Raw genomic sequence first — 20,871 nt, forward strand, 5'->3', positions numbered from 1 at the left:
TAATGGAATTGTCTGAAAAACAGGTAAATAACATTACCCCCATGAACCTTAATTTGAGGCTTCTTTGGTTATTGTAAAATTATAACACCTTCAGTGTATCTTTAACAACTATTTAGGAACTTATTAACCAAATGTACAAGTTTTGATTTGGCCATAAAAGCTAGGAGAGCTATGATTCTCTTGGATTAATGAATAACATTTGTTTATTTGATTTACTTTAAAAAATCATTCTAAAATATGCTTACATATCTGTCCTCTCCAGGGTGAACTTTATATTGGTTCATCAGATTGTTTACTGTTTTTTCTTCCTTTTTTTTTTTTTTTTTCTGTCTTCCCTGCTCGTGCCCAACCCAAGTTCAAAGGCTGACGAGAGAGAAAAACTCATGAGGAGGTTTTACTCTAGGGAAAGTTGTTCAGTGAGGGGGAGTGTGTCGCACAGGGAAAGATGTCAGGCTATTCCTGGCTCTTTCTCAGCCTTGTGGCTGTAACTGCTGCTCAATCCCCCAGTGAGGAAAAGGCCACGATATTTTTGGAGAATTTTAACTCACAAGCCGAAGACCTGTCTTTTAAAAGTGCACTTGCTGCTTGGGATTATAACACCAATATTACCAACGAGAATGCCCAAAAAATGGTGAGTGCTCATGGCTACACGAGTATTTGTTGCTTCTTAAAGGTTGGGTTACTACCCATACAACTGAAGAGGGAAATCAAAGAAATACTCTGAGCTGGAAGGTTGGATGTTTATTTGCCTTGGTATTTCTGATTCTGGAGTCCCAGATGACTAAACTTAATTGAACTTGGGGTTCATTTGGAAAAGTGTTACAAAATAATCCACTGGTCTTAATCCAGATTCTTGGAAACCAGTGAACATGCTTTATAAAGTTGCCACCATAATTCTCATCATAGTCAGGGCTTCGAAGCATTTCATGGAAATGCCATAAGTTAGTGATGCAAAAAGGAATATCTAAAGACTCTCTAAAATAGTATATTAACTGGAAAATGCAACTGGAGGCGTAGTGAAAGAGCTAGCTAGTAATTATCTAACAACTGGTCTGTCACAGAGCTCTGCGGGACTTCCAAAGGTCACAGAATCCACGCAGAGCCCTCCAAGAAAAACCAAAGTTAAAACAGTTCTGACAAATCTCAGAATGCTCTGGGAAAGCAAGATGTTTTGTTTGATGAGAGCAAGGGTTTCAGGTTTCTTCTCTTACAGGTCCCAAAGAAGCATCCTTCCACATTTAGTGATGGAAATTGAGTAGCATTATTTCAGAAACGATTTTTTTGTGTGTGTGTGGCACTTGTACAGAAGCTTATTTTTTTGAATGATTAGTAGCTTGCATGTTTAAATTAAATAACTGCCATTCACTGGGCAGATCAAATCTGAGACCTAGTGTCTCACTTGAAATCTGCCAACAGAGGTTTTTTTTGTTCTATTTTTCTAAAGCTCAAATAAATCCAGGAGATTTTGACAGCACAGTGTTGTCATAGAAGATCATGTTTTTCTCTCATGTTTGCTGCTTATCTCTTTTCATCTCTTCATTGTTGCTTTTTTCTCACTTTTTATTTGATCTCTGTTGGAGGTGCCTGTAGTGTATTGTGTATTTGTTTCTATGCTCAACTGAATGGTCCTGTAGCTGGTCGGAAAGGTGCACCAGCATCATGCCTAAGAGCTCTGAAACGACTGCCAAAGCCCAAATCCTGGATCTACCACTTTCTTGCTGGTTGAACTTGAGCTAGTTAATGAATCTCTCTGCACCTTAGTTTTTCCATCTGTAAAAAATAACATAGCTTTCATGTCTGCTTCATAGGGTCTCTGTGAAGACCGAATGAATACACAAAACCACCAGAATAGAACTTAATGCTTGTGAGCATGGGAGAACAGTAAGGTAGCATTGTCGTTAGTGTGAGAGGGAGTTATAATTGCTGAAGAGACTTGTAGCACTTATGTTGACTGCCCAGAGGCTGAGAAGGCTTGTTATAGAATGATATGTAGTGATGTTTACTGAAATCATCCCTCGATCACTAAGTGCTATTGCTTTTGAATTACACTGGTTGATCAGAGTGAAGGCCAAAAATGAAAGAATATAAATCAGGAAGTGTGGCCAAATTTCAGAAAGTTTGAGCCTTTTAAAGGAAAGTGAAAATACTTGGATGTGAGAAGCAAGGAGGGGGCTCAGTATCTCCTTCCTCAGGCAGTGGTGAAGGGTGCATTAGTGCACTTCGGAGTACCTGTGTGAGTCTACCTGCGGAGGGAGGCAATGGGCAGAGAGGGAAATGACCCTTTCTTCTATTCTCTTATTACATATATTGATATCCCCTCATGAAACAGGCACAGTGGCAGGTGCTATGAGAGGAACTAAGATGAACGGATGCTTAGAAATGGTATGCTGCTGGTGGCCACTTTAGAAATGGAGAATGTTCCCCCGAAGAGAGCAACTGGAATGATTTACGGCAGGGATGGGGAACATCTGGCCTGTGGGCTGTAGTATACAGCCCATGAAATCTTTTGGGCTGGCCCTGCCAAGATAACCGCAGGAGGAACTGAAAAATCAATAAATCTAGGAGCTTTTTCATAGTTAATTTTTAAGTTGATAATTTTGCATGGCCTGAGAATGGTGTTATAAATATACAAATGGCCCTTGGCAGGAAAAAAAAAAATATTCCCCACCCCTGATTTAAGGGTATCAGAGAGAGTTAGGAGGGGAAGCAGAATTAGTTGTACAAAGCCTGACTCAACTCAAAATGAAAAAAAAATTAGTCTGAAGAGAAACAAGAAAGGATAGTGTGTTTACAATTGTATCGGCCAAATCTCTTCATACTAGAAATGTGGTGCCTTTGAAAGCTCAAAAGAGATAAATTTACAACAAATTATAAGGAGGTGCTATTTACAGCACAAGTGGTAAAACTGGTAAGACTTGTAGAACTAGGCCATTCACCCCCCCCACACACACCTCCCTCCACTCTGGCAAACATCAACTTGTTCTCTGTATCTATGGGTCTGTTTTTATTTTGTTATGTTTAGATTTCACATATAAGTAAAATCATACAGTATTTGTCTTTCTCTGACTTATTTCACTTAATACCCACTAGGTCCATCCATGTTATTGCAAATGGCAAGATTTCTTTTTTTATTTTATTGCCAAGTAATATAAAAACGAGGCCATTCTTTAATCTGAAAAAGTGAGACTTTAAAAACTCTAAATAGGTTCTTGAAGTATTTTAGCAAATGTAAGGATTGTAGATCCATTCAGGGTAAGGAATTATGGTCAGGTACACTGATGGACCCAGTTCTTTACTCTTCCCTATATTAATGTCCAAGATTATGTAATTTCGCAGTGCCACCCCGCTGAAGGTGATGTGACTGTGTTCTTCAGCATGTAAGTTACTTTGAGCAGAGATGTTAACAGACATGATGCAAGTGGAGGCTTGGAATGAACTTGAACAATGGGGCTTGTCCTTTGCTCCTTTGCTCCTTTGCCTTTGTTATGAGAACATGCCTGTGCTAGCCAGCTAAAGAATGAGGGACACATGGAGTAGTTGTCCCAGCAAAAACCAACCCCCCAAAGTTGTAAGCCAATCTAGTCAAGATCAGCAGAGCTGCCTCGCAAGCTCCAGTGATTCCAGGCTCGTAACAATAAACACTTATACCATTAAGGTTTTTGGTTGTTTGTTATGTAGTATTATTATAGCACTAGGTAGCACGGTAAAGGAAATTTGGGTCGTATTTCAGAGTCAGAATATGGGGCTTGTCTGCCTATGGATCTGACCTAGCATAGAGATTTTTAGATCAAGTTGTGTGAACATACCTTAAAACAATGGAAGGCGTCAAAACTTGGTTAGTGCCCAGCCAGCGTGGCTCAGTTGGTTGAGTGTCATCCTGTGCACCAAAAGGTTGCTGGTTCCGTTCCAGGTCAGGGCACATACCTGGGTTGTGGGTTTGATCCCTGGTTGGGCACCTGTGTACGGAAGGCAACCGATTAATGTTTCTCTCTCACATCGATGTTGTTTTTATTCTCTCTCTCTCCCTTCCTCTTTCTCTAAGTATGTCCTCAGGTGAGGATTTAAAAAATTTGTATTTAAAAAAACAAAACTTGATCAGTGTAATGTCCCAAAAGCTCCCTCCTTAGAGATAAAGAGAAAAGCTTGGTTCAAAACAGATTTCCAAATAGTTCAGAAATTCAGTGAAAATTAATTACCAAACACTTGTCATGTACTATATAATAAATTGCCCCCTTACTTTACAACAAATACAGTTCTCATGTTTGAGACCAAATATTCACAATTAAACTGTACTTATTTTCTCAGTAAGATGATAATACTTTTTTTACATTGTCCCTTCGTTGTAAGTTTTTTGTTGGCTTTTTGAAATAGGGTACATTTTGAATCAAAAGGATTTTTTTTTTTTTTTTTGGCAAAGTCAGAAGATCTCTAAAATATAGGAGGTCCCTGGACAGTTTTGTTCCTCGAAGACAGCAAAAGAATCCTATTGCGACAGAGACAGCCTGGGTCATTGTCCCAGTGTTTGTCAGTAACGACTACAGCTGCCCCAGACTCCTGTCCATGCAGCTGAAGCGGGTGTTGAAGAATGCCCTCTTGGAGCCTCAAAGGTCTCCGAGAACACTTAATAAATAGTTCTCGGTGAGTTGTAAGAAACTGTGAAGAGAGAGCAGGAGGCCCATACTTAGCCTTTGGGTGCTCTCTAGGGATTCTTCAGCCCTTCCCTTTTGGCGTCCCCTAGAGTCCTTGGGCATACCTGATTCCTAAACCCTGATTCTTCTGCCTTTAGGGCTGGCATCACAGTGAGCTTAGAACGGGGGAGTTTTAAACTGCTATTATGTACCCAAGGGAAGAATGTAGACTTCATCCCTGTCTCCAGTGAGTGTTCCACCCCTCCCCGACACACACAAATGCCTACACATAGGTACTGGGTGGGGGAAGATCATTGTGCTGGAAATATAATGGAATTCAGGAAATCTGATGCTCTCATGACTCTTCTGAGCCAGCTGTGATACCTTGGGTTGTGATATTTATTTCCTTGCCTCTTGAAATGGAAGGTTGTAGATGGGCACAGCCAACATTGGTAGGTAGATAACAATTGTGAATGGATAAGTTCCTTGTGTAGACAATTAACATGGGTTAAGTGCGTTAGAGGCCTTGTTCTTACTAGTTTCCTTTTGTCATGAAAACTTGATAATGTCCCAGTTTAGTGATGTAATTTTGACGAAATTAAGCTTGAGCAATTCAAAATGACGTGGTTAAATATAGCCAGATTTGGCACAATTATTCATTGATCTAAGGATGCAAGGAGACCACCAGCTACACCCTGGGAGGGTAGTTTGGTGGTGAGGAACTGCCGCTGTTTCTTAGTGTGCACCAAGTAATTGGGTGAAAGAGCATTACACTAATTTGACTAAACCCTTTGGTTTAGAGCAGTTTCATGGGAATATCAGATCTCATTATAGGACTTAGGGAATAAGGTGAATTTTTTCTTTACTTTTACTATTGCAAGCTTTAAACAGCAGCTTTATTGGGTTATAACTTATGCACCATAAAATTCACCAATTTAAAACATACAATTCAATGCTTTTTTGTATATTTACAGAATCGAACAATCATTACCACCATCTAATTTTAAAACATTTTTGTCACTCCCAAACGAAACCACCTGCCCAGTAGCAATCACTTTCTCCCACCCCGACCCCTAAGCAACCACTAATCTACTTTCTGTCTCTGCAGATTTGCCTGCTCTGAACATTTCCTATCAATGGACTCATACAATAGGTGGTCTCTGTGACTGGCTTCTTTCACTTTGCATGCTGTAGCATGTAACATTACTTTGTTCCTTTTATTGCCAAATAGCATTTCATTGTATGGATTTTTGTTTACTTTTTATCATAAAAATTTTGAAACATGTATAAAAAAAGGGACTAGTATATTGAATCTCCTAATACTCATCACCCAGCTTTACCAATTATCAATTAACACTTTGGCCAATCTTGTTTTAATTTTTCCCCTGATCCCACATTTATTGAATTTTTTAAAAAAATATATCTTTATTGATTTCAGAGAGAGGAAAAGAGAGGGAGAGAGAGAGATAGAAACATCAATGATGAGAGAGCCATTGATTGAGCCCACAACCCGGGCATGTGCCCTGACCGGGAATCGAACCCCGATCGCCTGGATCCCAGGTCGACGCTCAACTGCTGAGCCACGCCCGGCTGGGCTATTGAATTATTTTGAAGGAAATCCCAGACATCGTATAGTTTTATGTGTAAATATTTCACTTTGTGACTTTCAAAGTAAGATTTTTACAACAACCTTAATAACACTACCATGCCAAAAACTTAACAGTAATTCCTTAGTTTCATCACATAACTTGTCAATATTCAAATGCACCCTCCTGTCTCATTTAAAAAAAAAAATTTGGCTAGTTTATTTGAATCAGAATCCAGCAAAGTCCTCTTCTTTCAATAGTTTTGATGGATGTACTTTAAGTCTCTTTTAATCTATAAAGCCTCGCCCTTGCTTTTTTTTTTTTTTTTTTTTTTTTGCTTTTTTTTGCGCAATTTATCTGTGTAGGAATTGCATTGCCGGTTCTATAGAAACTTCCACTTTCTGGATTTGCTGGTTGTGCCCTCTTAATGTTGCTTTACATGCTATTTTGTTTCCCATATTTCCTGTAAATGTATAGATCTAGGGCAAAGGTCAGAACACTTTTTTTGGTAACAGGCCAGATGATAAATATTTCAGGCTTTGTGGGCCCTCTCACTTTTATTCAACTCTGCCATTGTAGTGTGAAAGCAGCCATAGTCAATATATAAATGGGTGTGACTTGGTCTGAAAAGTGCATTCATGCCTAGAATCTGTATTAGTTATCAATTGTGTGAAAAATTACCACAAGCTTAGCAGCTTAAAGCAACACACATTTATTTTATTTTATTTATTTTTTTCAATACACGTTTATTAACTTACAGTTTGTGTGGATCAGGAGTCCAGGCAAAGCTTAGCTATATCTTCTGCTTCTGAGTCTCTAGTTGCAAGCAAGGTCCTGGCTAGAGCTGTAGTCTCACCTGAGGCTTGACAGGGGATGAATCACTTCCAAGCTAATGGGTTAGTGGTAGCATTCAGATCCCTGTATGCTGCTGGACTGAGGTCCTTAGTTTCTTGCAGGTTGTCAGCCAGAGGCCATCCTCAGTTCCTTGCCATGTGGCCCTTTCCACAGGATAGCTCACAACATGGCATCTTGCAACATCAAAGTCAGCAAGGGAGACAGAGTCCTCCAGCAAGATAAAAATTATAATCTTATATAACATAAACATATACATCCTGTCTTCTTTGGTATGTGCTACTGGTTAGAAGTGGGTTCTGCTCACACTCAAGGGTAGGAGATCACACAAATGTGTGTCACTAGGAAGTAGGGATCGTGGGAATTATCTTAGAGTCTGTCCACCACAGGATCCAAGATCCAGATGCTGGCAGTTGATTGCCAGCTCCACTATTTATTTCTCTTAGCCCCTTTATGCACCTATGAAAATGGAAACAGAATGATTTTCTATCTCATGGGATTGTTAGGAAGATCAAATGAGGTAAATTATTTTGCAAAGTACTCTACACGCATCCAACTCCTATCTACTTTAAGGTCTGTCTAGGCCCCACCTTTTCCATGAGGGCTTGGCCAAATCTAGTTGTCTGAATGAATCTCTCTTTTCTTATAACAGAAACTGCTTGGCTTACTCATAGTTTATACATTATCATATGCTGTTATGTGTCATTAATGAAAAATTCACGATGCATATCTTATCTGTCTGATAAAACTGAAAGCAACTGAAGAACAAGGACCTTTTTCTATAAATAATAAAATAGCAAACTTATTTTGAATGCATAGGATGCACTGGGCACTCTAATAAGCATTTTCTTATTCTCATCTAACCCTTAAAACAACCCTTTGAAATAAGTTTTATTATTACTCTCATTTTACAGATAAGGTAACTGCAGCTCAGAGAGGCTAAGAAATTCACGCAAGGTCACACTGCTAGTCAGAGGTGTTTGACTCCAGGAATGGAGCTCTTACTTGCCTCATATGCTACCTCTTTTATATGGTCTAGAAAAGTACAATGTATGAAGTAGTTGCTTACTTAATCTTTGATAAATGGAAAATTGTGCATTGAGGGAAGACTGCACTAGAGAAGTCTAGAGGAGTCCACTTGCCTGCTGATGTTCAAGATGGGGGAGAAGTGAGTACTGGTATCATCATGTGCTTGTTGGTTTCTTTTGATGGTAAAAAATTCACCATGGCTACCAAATGGCCATATTCTGGGCAACCTTCTTTGGGGAACATAATTTAAGATCACAGTCTCTGGTAAGTCATAGCACTGTGAGCTTACTGCAAACTGGTGCTCATTTCTCATGGTTCTCACAGTCATGAGGGGCTGTGTTTCCATTACGTCCATGCTAAGCTTTACCAGGCTCTCCCTTTAGAACATTCATCCTTGAATCCTGATCAACTCACCCATGTCACAGTGCCAAGGCTATAAGTTCCAGGACCCTACAATGTGAATCATTTGTGAGAATTCACTTCCAGTTCTAGGAACAAGACTCTTGGGAAAACTAGGCACTGGGCCAGAAAGAGAGAGTGACCAAGAGTGGCCCGGTCACTCTTAACCTAAGCCTCGACCTTCAGCAAAGTAGAGAACTAAACCACTTAGGAAATACTAGATGTTCTACCAGATGTTCTTTGGACCATGTCTTCTGTTCTATCTGTTCAAGCAGTGTCGTTCTGACTTTAATTTTATTTTTTTGTCATTTCAGAATGAGGCTGCCAGCAATTGGTCTGCCTTTTATGAAGAACAGTCCAAGCTTGCCAAAATTTATCCACTAGAAGAAATTCAGAATGCTTCAACCAAGCGTCAATTGCAGATCCTTCAGCAGAATGGGGCATCAGTGCTCACAGAAGACAAGAGCAAACGAGTATGTGAACATTCTAGCACTAATCTCAAGAGTTGAAATATTTGGGAATATTAAACATTAATATCACCCATGGCTGCTTCCTTTATCTGCAAAGAGTGGCATGCTGACATTAAACAGAGCTCTGGGTTTAGGTGGGGTGACCAAATAATTTATCATCCAAACTAGAATCTTTTTGAGAATTAAAGAAGACACATAGTAATTATATTGGGACACAGAGTTAAACTGGGATTGTCTGGGCACTGTAGTGTATATGGACAGCCTATACAGAGGTTACCTTCCTGAGGACCAGGCAGCCTGAAGAATACACTTAGTCTCTGTCCGTGGTTCTCAACTGGGGTTGATTTTGCCTCCCAGGGACATTTAACAATGGCTGAAGACATTTTTGGTGGTCACAATTTGGGAGGGGTGCTATTGGCATCTAGTGGGTAGGGACACTGCTAAACATTCTACAATGCATAAGACAGCCCCAACAACAAAGAATTGTCTGGTCTAAAATGTCAATAGTGCCAAGCTTGAGAAGCCTCGTATTGTAGTCGAATCCTTCCTCCCTTTCATTTTTTTTTAAAATATATCTTTATTGATTTCAGAGAGAAGAAGGGAGAGGGAGATAGAGAGGTAGAAACATCAATGATGAGAGAGTCATTGATCGGCTGCAGCCTGCAACCCAGGCATGTGCCCTGACCGGGAATCGAACCCTGATCTCCTGGATCCTAGGTCAACACTCAACCGCTGAGCCATGCCCGGCTGGGCCCCTTTCATTCTTGACTCTTCTCTGCAACCGCTTTAACAAATGGCTAACAACCTCAGCTTAAACTGCTTTAGAGTTTGGTGATTCACCTCTTTCCAAGACATCAGTTTCATATATAGGTTCCCAAGACATCAATTTCATATATAGGTTCCTCTAATTGATGGACCAATATTCCCTCCATTGAACGGTGATTGACCTCCATTTTGTTCTGTCTTCTAAAGCCAAATTGCAGTGTTTAAATAAATGAAGGCAGCTAATTTTTTTAACTAGTTGAGTCTTTTTTCTCTAGGCTAAACATGGTTTGCTCTGTCAATTCCCCCTATACAATGGTTTTGAGTCTTACTTACTGTCTTCATTTTGTCCAAATCCTTGGATGGAACACAGTGCCCTGAGTTGGTTCTAGTCTGCATGGAGGTGAATAGCAATGTGACATTCTGCACCCTGTGCTCTACACCTACTAAGACAGTCTAGGACTATATTAGATTTTGTTGTTTGGTTGTTGTTTTTTTGACAGTCAAATTCCATGGTTGTCTCATATCAGTGTCACTGTCAATATATCAACGTCACTGTCAATGAAGTCTCCAAATGTAGGGATACCTTTTATTTATTTTTTATTTTTTAAGTCTTCACCCAAGGATATTTTTTCCATTGCTTTTCAGAGAGAGTGGAAAGGAGAGAGAGAGAGAGAGAGAGAGGAAGGGGGAGAGAGAGAGAGAGAGAGAGAAACATCGATGTGAGAGAGACACACTGATTGTTTGCCTTCTGCACGCACCCCTACCGGGGCTGGGGATCAAGCCTGCAACCAAGGTACATGCCCTTGGCCCAAATAGAATCCAGGACCTTCAGTCCGCCGACTGATGCTCTAATCACTGAGCAAAACCCTCTAGGGCTATAGGGATACCTTTTAAAATTCTATTCTTAGGTAGCTAGTTTGTCCAAATTCAAGAAAGCCTACATTCACCCTTCATTCCATCTCTCTAGTCCAGGAGTCAACAAACTTGTTTCTGTAAAGGTAAAGATAGCAAGTATTTTAGGTTTTGTGGGCCATACTGTCTCTGTCACAGAGTCAACTCTGCTGTTGTCGTGGGAAATCAGCCATAGCTAATGCATAAACTAATGGGCATGGCTATGTTCCAATAAAACTTTACAAAAATAGGAAGCAGATAGGATTTGGCCTTCAGATTATAGTTTACAGACCCTTCATCTAAGCTATAGAAATATTTTTGTCTAATATATTTGGCTATTTAACATCAAAGTCTTCTTTCTTAGCTGCTTATCCTCTGAAACTTTGTGTTCTAATCCGTATCTATAAAAAGAAAAAAATGCATGGTAAGAAGAAAGAAGAAACCTGTGGCCCCTGTCTTCCTTCAAGTTGATATTTATTATTATGCATTCTTTGGCTCTACTGATCTAACTAGGTGTTAATCCACATTATCTCATCCATTTCATGCTTCCCCATCTTTCCCACAAAGATACCATGTGAAACTATGTCCATTGGCCTCATCTGTCCTAGTTGTATTTTTAAAAGATCCAGATAATTCTTGTGTGCAGCTGAGACTGAAAACCACTGAAATGCATGTAAGACCTGAAATGTTTGGGAAGAGGGGAGATTCAAAGATGCATGAATTCAGGGGAGAGGAAAAAGGGGGAGAATGAAAAAGCAGGCAGAGAACGATACCATGAGGGGTTTTGTGCCATGGTAAGAAATTTGGGTTGATTCTTTTGAACTATGGAATGTTGTTGAAGTTTTAAGTATGGAATCTATTTTATGTTTTAGGATAATGACTTGTAGCAGAGTGAAAGAATAATGGAAGCGGGAAATAGGAAAAGGGGAAACAGGGCCTTTCATCTGGTGTTTCTTAAATCATCTGTGCGAGAGAACCAGCCCTCCCTTCCTTCCTCCCTTCCTCCATTTCTTTTCGTCTTTAATTACCAATCCATCGCATGCCTAGATGTCATGGAAATATTAAATGATTTTAAAAGTTTATAAACATTTATTCTCTCAGCTGTCGTACTTATCTCAGAATGGAAAGAAACCATTTGCTGACTTGCACTGATTCATGGACCATACTTCACGTAGCACTGCTTTACCCTCATATCTTTACTCTCCTTTAAACTCTAACTACAGGGTAAAGTTTAAACTTCAGTACGGTATAGAGGGTCTCTCATGGTCTGGCTTCTGCTTTCCTCTCCTTTCCCACATCCTCCCCTTTCTCCAACCAGCACTACTACTCTCATTTCCTTCAACATGTCTTCATGCCCTGAAAATGCCGTGTCTTTCCCAGCCTCCTTCCACCTTCAGGCTCTGCCATCCATCTCTCTTTTCTTCTTGACCAATTTCTGCTTCTCTTCCAAGACACAGCTCTATTGTCCCCTCCTCTTTAAAGCCATTTCTGAATCTCCTCCCTATACTGTCACATAACTTTTTGGTGACACTTATAGACCTTATCACTCTGTTATGTAATTATTGATAACATGGCTCCCTCACTGTGCCATGACTGTGGGGTCCTTGAGGACCAGTGACTTGTTCATGTCAGAATTGTCCGAATGTAGGACATAGTAGTTGTTCAATAGATGTGCATTCAATGAATGCTGAATGAAACAACAGTTGCACTTTGTGCTCATGTAGGTGAGAAATGGTTTGGGGACTTTGGTAGATCTGTCTATTTCAGTCACTCCACATATATTTATTACATGCTTATAAGGCTCTGTGCTAGCTAAATGCGGGGAGGTTTAACTGAGATATCCCTGATCTACATAAAGGAAGATATTTGGCAAAGAAGATGTGAACTGTTGTATTTGGAGACATAAAAATCACATGGCCCAAAGGATTTCTTTACATTAGCATTTTCTTGAGCATATTTTCCATTTTTAACAGTGTTTATTATCTTTAATTTGCAGTTGAACACAATTCTAAGTACAATGAGCACCATCTACAGTACTGGAAAAGTTTGTAACCCAAATAATCCACAGGAGTGCTTAGCACTTGAACCAGGTAAGCTAGTAATTTTGAGCAGTGATTATGAAATTCACTTTTTTATTCCAAGTTTTAAAAATGAAACTGATGTTAGATAATGACATTGTGCCTTCCAAATGGTTAATTGAAAGGCGAGAAGATTCCAAATATGCGTGTTTCAGCACAAAGATGAACTTTTAACATTTAACAAAAATCACATTTGTGAAGTGTGTCACATTCAAGTAGTTCAATTAAGTTAGTAGTTAAGTGATGTCAGTAGTTTATTTTCTCTGAAAAATATTTTGGAACTATAATAAGGGTGAGGAAATTAATGAATCATGAGATTTCATTTTATAACCTTATGAGCTTGATGTCTGCCAGCCTTACTTTTAATTCTTGAAAGTTCATGTAATTGTTTACAAATAAAAAATTAAAAATGCATGTTTATTTACCTTTGGGTGCTTTGCAATAACAGGCTTGGATGACATAATGCAGAATAGCAAGGATTACAATCAAAGGCTCTGGGCTTGGGAAGGCTGGAGGTCTGAGGTCGGCAAGCAGCTGAGGCCATTATATGAAGAGTATGTGGCCCTGAAAAATGAGATGGCAAGAGGAAACAGTAAGTTTTTTGGTCTGTAGAGGTCCTGAAGCTCTCTTTGAGGCCATGGAGTTATTTCTCATGAATCACCAAGGCTGCCCTTTGATATAACGTGTATCTGTAAATTAATGATCATGTTCTGAACAATTCATGTGGCCTGTCTCAAAGAAACTACTAGGGAATAAGGAAAGGTGAATTGACATTCTACAGTGAAAGAGCTCAACTACAGGGCCTCAAACATCTGTTTTCTGGGAAGGTCTCAGGCCCCCGAGGTTCCTGAGGTCATCTGGGGATTGAGTAGGGGTTCTGTTTCTCAGAAAGAATGAGAGACAGAGATGCAGTCTTGCACCTAAACTCCCATCTCACCTAACTTCCCATCTAGTTCATTCTCAAAGGTCATTTGTGTGCTTACCTCATGGTGGTGTCACAGAAAGAACAAATCAGATTAATTTAGACTGGAAACCCATTATTTTCTACAGTTGTAATCATAACTCAAATCATGTGGTCATAAAAGTTTAACCATGGGGAGGAATTCCCATATCTCTTAACTTACTCTCCTGCCTGAGTAATGAGCTGAAGCCACACATTATGAATATTATGAGTAACTTTATGCTTTGGTGACTCACTGCCTCCTGGGGTTGAGCAAGGAAGAATTTTTTTTCATCTGCTACTTAAACTCGTATTCGCAAGCTGTAGGTAAGCTGAAGACAGTGACTCATCACCATATCCTTCCCTCCAAATATTTATTTATCTCATGTTCCTCATCATTCACTGTCATTGTGCCTGTAAAAATAGAAATTATTAATGTATATTTGCAACCTTTATTAGCTAAAACCCTAACACAAGTTCATGTTTCCTGATGATGAGACACTACATGAAATGCACAGAGATGTACTGTATATACATGTGATTTGCAAATAAATACAGACCCACTGTGGAAATTTCATCTAATTTGAATTGGATTTGAAAATATAAGGCCCTGAAAAAATGAGAATTTAAAAACTCAGATGCAATTCTGTGTTCTACAGCTGAAGATGCAAGCTGATCTATGGAGAGAGTAGAGACCCAGGGTTAGTAGAGTAGAAGCGTGCCTCTGCACCTTACCAGTGTGTGACCTTGGACAAATGATTTAACCGTCTAAGAGCAGGCTGTTAATCTGTACAGTGGGGATTATAATAATGTCAATCTTGTAGAGTGTTTGAGTTTATTAGATGAGACAATGCATTTAAATCTCTGGCACAGAACAAGTGCTTAACAGACATTAGCTAGTGTTATTATTTGCATTCCTTTTAGTTGATATTATAAAAGCAATAAAAATGTGACAGATCTTTGATTTTTTTTTTTTTTAACCTCCAGGTAAGGCTAATCTATGTATATTGTACTTCTACTCCTTCTTTCCCTTATGTTCTTCTAAACAGATTACGAGGACTATGGGGACTATTGGAGAGGAGATTATGAAACAGAAGGGGGAAATGGCTATAACTATAGCCGCAACCAGTTGATTGAAGATGTGGACCGTATCTTTTTAGAGGTAATCGAAAAATTGTACCCAGAGACAGATGTAGGGCAGTGCACAGGAAGAAGGGAAGATGACCAAAGGCATTGTGGCTTGTTCTAACACACTGGTCAGCCATTCCCACGCCTCATAGTTATGTAATATTAGAGCTTAAAAACATTTTAAAGAATAACAGGGCAACTCCTACAGCTGATCAGAATTGCTCTACTTTCCTCCCCCTTTCAGCCACTAACCAGCAATTACCAACAGCAAGCTTATAAGAAGGAAAGATTATAGGAAGGGTCAGTCTTTTAGGTTATAAAAAGGCATGGTCTTTGTGAACTACCTGGGCCAGCACTGTCTTCCTCAGTTAGCAGAGCCATTGGTTTTGCTTCCTTTTTCAGGACAATCAGTACTATTATTTCCTTGTCTTTGACTAAGGAAGTCTTTATAGGAAAGAAAGAGTCCCATGGACACTTCTTAATGTCTCCCTCTTCTTTCATTTTGATCCCCGCATTTTCTCCCTTACTCCTGTGCCTTCAGAGTTCTTATGTGTAGCTACTCTGTCTAGCTATAGTTGGGCAGAGCTATAAAAAATGGAAGCAGGACAAACATCTCCTCCCCACCAAAAAAAAGAAGTGGGTAAAAGCTCTGAATAAGTACATCATTAAAGAAATGGAAAATAAGCAACTAAAGTATTATTAGGAAAATTAAAATTAAAACCATGATTAAAAACCACTACACACCCACTAGAATAGCTGTGATTAAAAAAGACTGACAGCCCAGCCAGCATGGCTCAGTGGTTGAGCATCAACCTATGATCCAGGAGATTGAGGTTCGATTCCCGGTTAGGGCACATGCTGGGGTTGTGGGCTCGATCGCCAGTAGGGGGCGTGCAGGAGGCAGCCAATCAACGATGACTTTCTCTTCATTGATGTTTCTTTCTCTCTCCCTCTCCCTTCTTCTCTCTGAAATCAATAAAAATATATTAAAAAATATATTGACAATACCAAGTGTTGAGGATATGAAGATACTGGAGCCCTCATACACTGCTGACAGAGGTGTCAAATGGTACACAGCCACTTTGAAAATAGTTTGACAATTTCTTAAAAGTTAAACACACACTTACCATATGACTAAGGTATTCCACTCTAAGTGTCTATAGAGAGAAATGAAAACATATATCCATACAAAGACTTACACATGAATGTCATGGAAACATTATTCATAATAGCCCCAAACTGGAAACAACCCAGTCATTTCACAACTGGTGACTTTTATCCATGAGATATTAAATGAAGCAAACTTTGATGTATTCATACAATGAAATGCTACTCAGTAATATAAAGGAATGAACTACTGATTCATGTAATAACATGGGTGAACCTAAAAAACATTATGCTAAGTGAAAGAAGCCAAACACAAAAGGTCACGTATTATATGATTTCATTTATATGAAATTTCCAGAATAGAAAAAACTATAGAGACAGAAATCAGTTCAGTGATTACCTGGGGCTGAGGGTAGGAGTGGCATAAACTACAAATGGACACAAGGAACTTTTGAGGGTAAGGAAATGTTACAAAACTGGGTGGTGGTAATGGTTACCCAACAATATAAATTTACTAAAAGTCATGAAACTATACACTTAAAGATGGGTGAATTTTATGGTATGTAAATGATATTTCAATCTGAAAACAAAGAAGTAGGGAGCATCTTAGAAATTAATATTTTTACATCTGCTTTCATTTTGGAACCTGTATTCCTCCAGGTGTGTTTATTGCTTTATACAATGGAGCTAGTTATCATCAGCATCTGGAAAGAAGGAATGCTTTCAAACTCTCCAGAATATTTGAGGGCAAAAGAAATTAGAATTTAGGGAAATTCTACTTGTCTAAAAAAGCTTCTATTTTTAGTGTTGAGGATTGGAAATCAGACCAGGCTTCTCTTAGTCTTAAATTTTCTTCCTGGGCCTTTCAGATTAAACCATTATATGAACATCTTCATGCTTATGTGAGGGCAAAGTTGATGAATACCTACCCTTCCCGTATCAGTCCGACTGGATGCCTCCCTGCCCATTTGCTTGGTAAGAAACTCCACAAATTCTCTGTGTACTTTGCTCTATGTTATTTCCACCAATAAAGTTGTTTTTTGGAGTGAGGCCTAACATAAAACTTTTAAAAAATTCTGTGAATGGAATTAGTAGCATTATATAAATCACATTTTGAAAGCACTGTCTTCAATAGGAAAGTCATTTAAAAATCGTTCTGTATTGCATTACTTTATATTGTATATAAACAGTTATTATGTTGGCTACAATCCAAAGGCTAAAAGGGTGATTTAAAATAACTAGAGAAGGAACTCCAAGTTCAAATGAGGGTGTAAATGGAGGAAAATAAGTCTTGCTATTCAAGTTGGTTTGCTAAGCTCTTGAGGTGGAATTTGGGGTTTTAGTATCATATTGTCAGAGGAAAGAAGCTTGGTAGGCTGGAGGTAGTTAGCCATGAGAGAAAGGCTTCCTAGAATTAAGGTATAGCCTGAGTTAAAACTTAATAAGTTCATTCTTAACTGTAGCAATTACTTTCTAGAAAGTACTTGGTTTGGAATCATATAAGAAATGAATGAAGTCTTCATCATGAAGGAAGATGTTTAGCTTAGGAGAAAAATCAGTCTTCCAAAACTTTGGATCCTGCCATGGAGCCTTTGTAGACCATGAAAGACCTAGCACCCTTTATTGAACCTGCTAATTTTCCTCCAGCAAGTTGGTATCCTCCGCTTCCTTCTCCATTTCCCTAGAAGCTGAGGCCAAATAAAATGCATGTGTTTGAAAAGTTCATATCATGTATACATAGCATTCCTACTACAGTTAAGCTAAGTTACTGGCAGCTAATTCTTCTCCAAGGCCAAGCCTCTCTCAGCAGGAGAGAATATGGGCAAAGGACCTATGGAGACTTTTTATTCTAAAGCAATATATAAATACTCTCTATAATGTCTTTGGCAGGAGTCCTTCAGTAACTAAGTTACTGCTTAAAACTGCCTGGTATGATGTGTCTTTTTCTTCCTTCCAAGGTAGACTATTCTATTGCTTCATGGCACTAATTATAAGAAAGTTCCACACGTTGTGTGGAACTGAATCAACACCCCCTAATGCCTTCCATTCATTACACCTAATTCCATGTTATGAGGTTACCTAAGGTATATCCATTTTCTTTTACAAGATGGCCTTCCAGATATTTGTAAATAACCATCATAGAAGACATAACATAGTACTTGGCACAAGAGTATGTGCTCAATATATTTGTGTGGGTATTATTGTTATCAACATGTATACACTGTTTTCTTATTTTAATTTAAATATCCTGCACAGAATTTTTTAACCATTCTTTAAAATGTCACTTTTCTAATGTTCTCCTTGGGACAAGCTATCCTTTGTTGATGTCGCTCTTCAAATATCATGCTCAGAACTGAACAGCTATTTCAGATGAGGTTTAACCAATACAGAGTAAAGATGGTACTATGGATTTCTTTGTTTGAAACACTATAATTCTATTCATTTAGGTTAAGGTCACATTTGGGTTTTGAAAGCAATGTCATACTGTTTGTTGGGTCCCTTTTGATCTTTTACATGTGGACTATATTTCAGCCTGATGTCACACATCACATAGTTCCATAGTGGTTAGATATATTTTTATTTAAAAACATGAGTTCATTGGGGTATTCTTTGTGTAGTTACATTGCCCTATTTGGTGTCAAGATTCTGGTCCTGCTATTAGATTGACTTTTTCTAGATCCATCTTCCCTTTTACGGTCTAGCCTTGAAATCAAATTTAACATTTATTTGAGATGCTTAACATTTAACTGAGATGCAGTTAAATGTATTTCTATATTATAGTAATAAAAGTGAAACTTAGTCACTAGTTAATAGAGATTCCTGAATGATGATCCTATGTGAGTTCCCTTGAATCCAACATTAGGGATTACTAATAGTTTAATTTGTAATATTTTGCCCCTTGGATGGTGGATTATATGAATATATTTCTAATCTATATTAGCTATGATGTTCCATTAATTTAACAAATTGTGCCTTTGAACTTTAATTTTAAATGGGAGAAACTAGGATGATTTCCTAACAAGTTTTGCCTAACCAAATAATCTTCTGCCATGTTAACTTTTTAGAGGAGAGGGAAAAAGAAGGGAGTATTGAAACCTTAAAATAAGAGAAGAGAAAAAGAGGTAGTGAAAAGGAAGCACAGAAACTAGATTAAATCTAAACTACTATGTGGCCTGTTTATCAATCTTACCTCATGCACTATGTAAATATCAGGTCTATACTTCTGCTGTCTTTTTCATATATTAACAAAATCTTTTCTTTGAATAGGTGATATGTGGGGTAGATTTTGGACAAATCTCTACAATGTGACAGTCCCCTTTGAACACAAACCAAACATAGATGTTACGGATGAAATGCAGAAACAGGTAGGAAGAAGAGGCCTTGAAAACCAAATCTAAATCCTCAACTTTATTTCTTTTTAGGCCATCTTTCTTTTTCTATCTGTTGTATATGAAACTGTATAAATAAAAATTTTCAAGCTAACTTAGGTTTATTCCTTATGTAGCTATTTTTTTGTGGAAAAGTGGTTTATAATGTCAATGACATCAAGTACCTTGAATAACAGGTAGGGTATCGATTCTACTGAGAGATATTAAAAATAGAGAGGACCTAAGTTTCCCATTAAGCAGTGAGATGTGGAATTATCAACTGGTTGGCCGAACTCTTTCCAAAGTTAGTAATTACTAAGTAATCAGTCAGTAATCTCTATGAATGGTGGAAAAAGGGATATCATTAGAAGGTTTTGCATATTTAAAATTTGTTATTGTTAAAAATATTATAGGAGTCTTTAAAATAATTTTTAAATTTCCTTTCTCTTGCCATCTTGGTATAATTGTTTAAATTCTTTGTGTTCTCTTCCATTGGTGACATTATAATATATTATTAAATTCAGATACTAGTCTATATTTTTGGGAAAAATTCATAGTCATACTTCTATTGGCTGTATAAAATTTCTTCAGATAGTTATACCATAATTTACATTTTAGCATTGCTGGACTTTTTTGGCTTGTTAATAGTTTTAAATCTATAAGCAGCAATGCAATGAACATCTTCACATACATAACATACTCCTGGGAAAACTCCACAGCTGAATAAAAACATGAAGCTGTAAGGGTCCCCAGACTCCTGCGGCTGTTCTAACCCTATTTTGTAGTTGAGCAGCAGCAGAGGCCTACCTTTATGTCCCCCCTTAACCTATCTAGTGTTTTTACACCCTCCATATCTCCTAATGTTATCTTTACAGTAAACCTATGAGACTATCAAGACAGGTATTGTGATAGTTCCATGTTATAGGTCAGAAAACTGAGGCTGAGGTAAATGACTTGCCCAAGTCACAAAGACAGTCAGTGGCAACTAAAGTTTGAACTCAGAGCTCCTAATATTTCCAGTGTTATTTTCTATTCATTCAATTTTTAATGATCAGATATTAACTGTTCTTACTAGTCTACACTGTTTTGGTATACATTCATTCTGCTCAAGAATGCCATACTAAAAACCAATATTGCCTGACATTAAGCCTTTATAGGTCAATAATTTAAAAAAGCCATAGTGTCATATCCTGTTTAATATCCCCAGGGCTGACATAGGAGAAAAACCAGACTTGGCTGGTCTTGGAGATCAGAGGAAGTTTTCTGTATTACTAGAAGTGATTCATGAAGTATCTGCCAATTACACAAACTTAGTTTGCTTGATGTGGGCCTTATCTCCAAAGAAAAGTCAGCTCTAGGGAAACTGGTTCCCAGAAGAGTTTGCTGGATGGGAGACTACTGCTGCCTCTGTCTGGTTCCAGAATATTCTGAACTTTGGATTCCCATACAGACTATAAGCCAAGGCCCAACTACGCATTTGCTACTGAGTCACATGTAGGCCTTTTTGGCTCCAAAAGCCTATGACTTCATGCCCACCTAAATGTTTATGTCTTCCACTGAGCCTAATACCAGGGTCTTATTCCTTGAAGGAGCTCAATCAATGATTGTTGGCTTGAGTTAAATAGTTTTT

The 20,871-nt window shown here is 38.3% G+C and overlaps 1 protein-coding gene across 1 annotated transcript in view; it reads left to right on the forward strand.

The window, feature by feature from the left end:
* Nucleotides 1-362: 362 nt before the first annotated feature.
* Nucleotides 363-20,871, forward strand: part of ACE2 (angiotensin converting enzyme 2) — a 40,356-nt gene continuing 19,847 nt past the window's right edge. The window contains exons 1-7 of the mRNA XM_081126720.1: nt 363-631; nt 8,809-8,967; nt 12,617-12,710; nt 13,147-13,290; nt 14,688-14,800; nt 16,743-16,848; nt 19,141-19,238. Coding sequence (XP_080982846.1) covers nt 446-631; nt 8,809-8,967; nt 12,617-12,710; nt 13,147-13,290; nt 14,688-14,800; nt 16,743-16,848; nt 19,141-19,238 — 900 coding nt within the window. The 5' untranslated portion in view covers nt 363-445. The remainder of the gene's footprint in view (nt 632-8,808; nt 8,968-12,616; nt 12,711-13,146; nt 13,291-14,687; nt 14,801-16,742; nt 16,849-19,140; nt 19,239-20,871) is intronic.

Source organism: Miniopterus schreibersii (assembly GCF_964146895.1).
Source record: "Miniopterus schreibersii genome assembly, chromosome: X".
In the NCBI taxonomy this organism is placed as follows: domain Eukaryota; kingdom Metazoa; phylum Chordata; class Mammalia; order Chiroptera; family Miniopteridae; genus Miniopterus; species Miniopterus schreibersii.